Below are 3700 nucleotides of genomic sequence, written 5' to 3'. Positions count from 1 at the left end.
GGGCGGGGTCTGAGCTGGGCCCTGCCTTAGGGCCGTGGGGCGAGCCTAGCCGGTAGAGCCGGCCAGCCGCGTCTCAAGCCCTAACAGCCGTGCGCGCTCCCCCTCCTGACCCCGTGCTCTGTCCCCACCAGAGGCAGGAACGCTTCGCTGAAAGGCCAGCCCTTCTGGAGCTGGAGAGATTCGTGAGTAGGGGCAGGGAGGATGGGGCCATGGTGGCCCAGCCTTGTCCCAGGTCTGGATCAGGAGGGCCCTCTTGGTCCCCGCTGATGTTCTGACCTGGCCCCTGACCTTCCCCATCCTTCTCAGCCCCGCCTGGTTCTGAATTTCCATTCGTTCATTCCAGGAGCGCCGGGCCCTGGAGCGCAAGGCCGCGGAGTTGGAAGAGGAGCTGAAGGTAGGGCCCGGGCTCAGCGGGCTCGGCAGGGCTCCTTGGGGCGGCCCAGGGTCGCTGTGCTGACCTGCTGGTCCCCCAGGCCCTGTCCGACCTCCGGGCTGACAACCAGCGGCTCAAGGACGAGAACGCCGCACTGATCCGCGTCATCAGCAAGCTGTCCAAGTGACGCGGCCGGACTTCCCACACCGTATTTATACAGCTGCTTCTGCCACACGCACCTTCCCCGCGAGCACACGAGTGACAGGGCTCGGGGAAGTCTGAGAAGCCATAGCCTCCCCTCAGGACCACTGGCCTGGGCGGGGAGCACAGAGCCCCCAGGAGCCAAGGGGGGGCCGTCTGGGGCCAGGATGGAGGCGGGAGGCCGAGCCAGGTAGGGGGATGTCGCTGAGGGGACCAGGGTGGAGGGACCAGGGCAGAGGGGACCAGGAAGGACCTGAGGACCAAGAAGCGCAAGGACCAGTGTCCGGACCAGAGTGGCTGCCCTGTCCCCATCACGTGTGATGCCTCCGTCACCTCCCCCAGCAGGGATCCAAGGATGTGCCAAGAGTCCGGCCAGCCGGGTGGGCCTGTGAATGGGGTCCGTGTGCAATAGGGGCCGTCGTCTATTTTTGCTGCCCCCTCCCGTCCACTGTCCGGGGCAGGGGGAGAAGGTATTTTCGAGACAAAGCACCGGCACCACAAATAAACGTCGTGAAGTTGCCACCAAGCACCCAGGCGTCCCAGCTGCAGTGGGCGCTGTCCTGTCAGCTGTGCCCGACAGGACCACAGCCCTGGGCCACTCGGGTGGGTGCTGGGAGTGCGTGGGCGCCGGCTCAGCGGGCGGGGGAGGGCCCCAGCCAGGGCTGCCCTGGGGACGGCAGTGAAGGCCGCGGGCAGGGAGGGGCTGGGCGGTCGGTCCAGCGCTGCCTGGGTCATTCTCCTGTGAGAACTGCGGTTTTGGCTTCTCTGTAGGAGGCGCGGGCAGTGCAGCCTCAGTCCCAGTGGAGGCGTTTAGTGAGCTGAGTAGGAGCCAGCCCGGACTGCGTGCGCTCCTCCGCCCCCGTGCGGCTGGCTTTGCAGCCTGTGGGCACACGCAAAGGCCTGACTGGCGGGCCGCCCCCAGTGGACGCAGGTGGACCTCGGGTGCTAGTCCCGCAGGGAGGGTGCCACAGGGAGGCGTGTGCACAGCGTGGTCTGGGTAGGCCTTGCTGGAGGGCTGGCATGGGCAGGTCCCCGAAGGTGACGGCGCACTGGGTGGGCTTCCAGGGACGCGTTCTCTGGGCGTTGACGGGCGTGTGAGGACTGAGGTAGAAGAGCACCTGCCAGGCTGAGGCAGGGCTGTGCCGGCACTCCGCCCTGGGAGGACGTGAGCTGTGGGACAGGGCTCTTTTTTTTCTTTTTTCTTTTTGAGAGGTTTTTGCTATAGTGCGTGTGTGCTCGCCAGAAAGATGGAGAGAGACAGGAAGCAATTAATCACCACCACACCACCCAGGGATGGCCACGCCGCAATCCCTTCTCCTCCATTCTCCTCTCGGGATCTTGGGCACGCACGCACACGCGCCCGGCGTGAGTTTAAGCCACTGGGTCTGGGACTTGCACCACGGTCGACTACATGGGAGTCCAGTGACATAGCCATTGCGCCAACTACTGATCCCAGCTGTGGGGCAGGTTCTGAGGGGTGTCCACAGGCGGATCGAGGTTCTAACAGGTCCCTCCGGTGGCTGTGGGGCTCAGTGCAGTTAACTAAGGGGTGACTGGCAAAATCTCAGAGGAGTGTGGCAGGGGCTGGGCGATGGCTGAGGAGGTGAAGGTGGACAGTTCTGGGGCTGCGGAAGGCAGAGCTGGAGGTCTGCGCCAACGAGCCGCTGTGACAGGAGCAGCCCACAGCCAGCTTGCTTGTCTAGGTCCTGGTGCGCTTTCAGTGTGCGCCTGGGTCAGTGTGGAGGGAGCCGCGTGTGTGTCCGCTGTCTCTGTCAGAAAGGTGCGGGGCCCCAGGCAGGGTGACAAGTGGCCAGACACCCCCTAGGGGCGAGGTGTCCCATGTAGGAAGGTCATCGTGAGCTAAGGCCTGCCTCAGAGAGGGATCTGGAGCTGGGCCTTTGGCTCTCAGCTGCCGCGGCTGCATGGAGCTTGGGTGTTACCCAGTGGGCCACGGGGAGCTACGTGAGGTGTGTGGGAGAGCCGGCCGGCTAAGCTGGAGTCCAGGAGAGCCAAAGTGGCCACCTGGAGACTGCCCTTGGGACTCTGCAGGGCACCATCTGGTGGCACAGGTAGAAACTACTCCAAGGTAAGGGCAGCTGGAGGCTGGGAGGCCAGCAGGTTTGGCGGGCCACCTGACAGTGGGTGTTCTGGGGAAGGAGACACTGAGGGAGAGAGGCCCACTTTCCTGAGGTCAGAAGCGTGTCCAGTCTGCACCAGGTGGGACCCAGAGCAAAGCAGCCCTCACTGGCCACCTGGAGAGTGGAGAGGGAGCGCAGGGCTCGCCAGGGGGATGGGGCCAGCTGTCCTCAAGGGACTGGGCAGGCTGTCAGAGTGGCCTGGAAGCTGTGGCGTGCTGTGGGGGCAGTTCTCTGTGGCTGAGCCTCTGCATGAAGTGTGGACAAAGTAAAGTGGGGACTGGGGGTGAGCACACGCCCCTCCCGAGTGGTGAGCTGGGCAGTACAGAGCAGCCGTCGGGCCAGCAGAGGCAGGCGAGACAGCAGCGGTTGAACTGGTTTGGGCGAGTGTGAAGGGCGGGACCAGAAAGCACAGGGCAGTGAGGAGGGAGATGGGGTGGAGAGGCAGGTTGAGAGTCACTCAAGACTTCAAGTACCACCTATGGGGCTGGGAGGCAGTGGGATGCCAGGGAAGGAGTTTGGGTAAGGGGCTGGTGCTCAGAAGATGAGAGCTGGACAGACCGGAGGCTGGGAGGTCAGGAGGAAGCCTGTGATGGGGCCTGGGGACAGGAGGGTTTAGAGAGAATCTATGGTGGGGCATGTCTCTGGTTCTTGTCTTCCCACGAGACAGACTAGGGCCAGGGGCAGGGTCTTGGCTCCCTGGCGGGGGCGATGACAAGAAACCAGAGAGGACACTGCTAAAAGGAGGCCATTTATAGACTGGGCAACATACCGCAATGCATGGAGCTCCCGGGTGGCCCTGTGCGGGGGTGGGCTGCAGGTGCTTTGGAAAACTGTCTTGTCGCACCCTTCCCCCTCCCTGCATGTCAACCAGGAGGGACTGTAGCGAGGATTGTTCAGTCTGCCCACACAGGCAGACAGGGACAGAACAGGTGGGTGATCCCTGAAGGGATCGGATCTACTTCCGCTGTGGGGAGTCTGTGTCCGCTCT

At 63.9% G+C, this 3700-nt stretch overlaps 1 protein-coding gene across 1 annotated transcript in view; it reads left to right on the top strand.

Moving 5' to 3' along the window:
• PPP1R12C (protein phosphatase 1 regulatory subunit 12C) overlaps positions 1 to 1103 on the top strand; it is a gene marked incomplete at its 5' end in the record, with an annotated part of 18254 nt that extends 17151 nt beyond the window's left edge. The window contains 2 exon segments of the mRNA XM_014588540.1: positions 344 to 394; positions 474 to 1103. Of these exon segments, the coding sequence (XP_014444026.1) occupies positions 344 to 394; positions 474 to 560 (138 nt within the window).
• Positions 1104 to 3700: the final 2597 nt, after the last annotated feature.

Source organism: Tupaia chinensis, unplaced genomic scaffold (genome assembly GCF_000334495.1).
Source record: "Tupaia chinensis unplaced genomic scaffold, TupChi_1.0 Scaffold000286_1, whole genome shotgun sequence".
NCBI lineage: Eukaryota > Metazoa > Chordata > Mammalia > Scandentia > Tupaiidae > Tupaia > Tupaia belangeri.
This window is presented reverse-complemented; position numbering and strand designations above follow the sequence as displayed.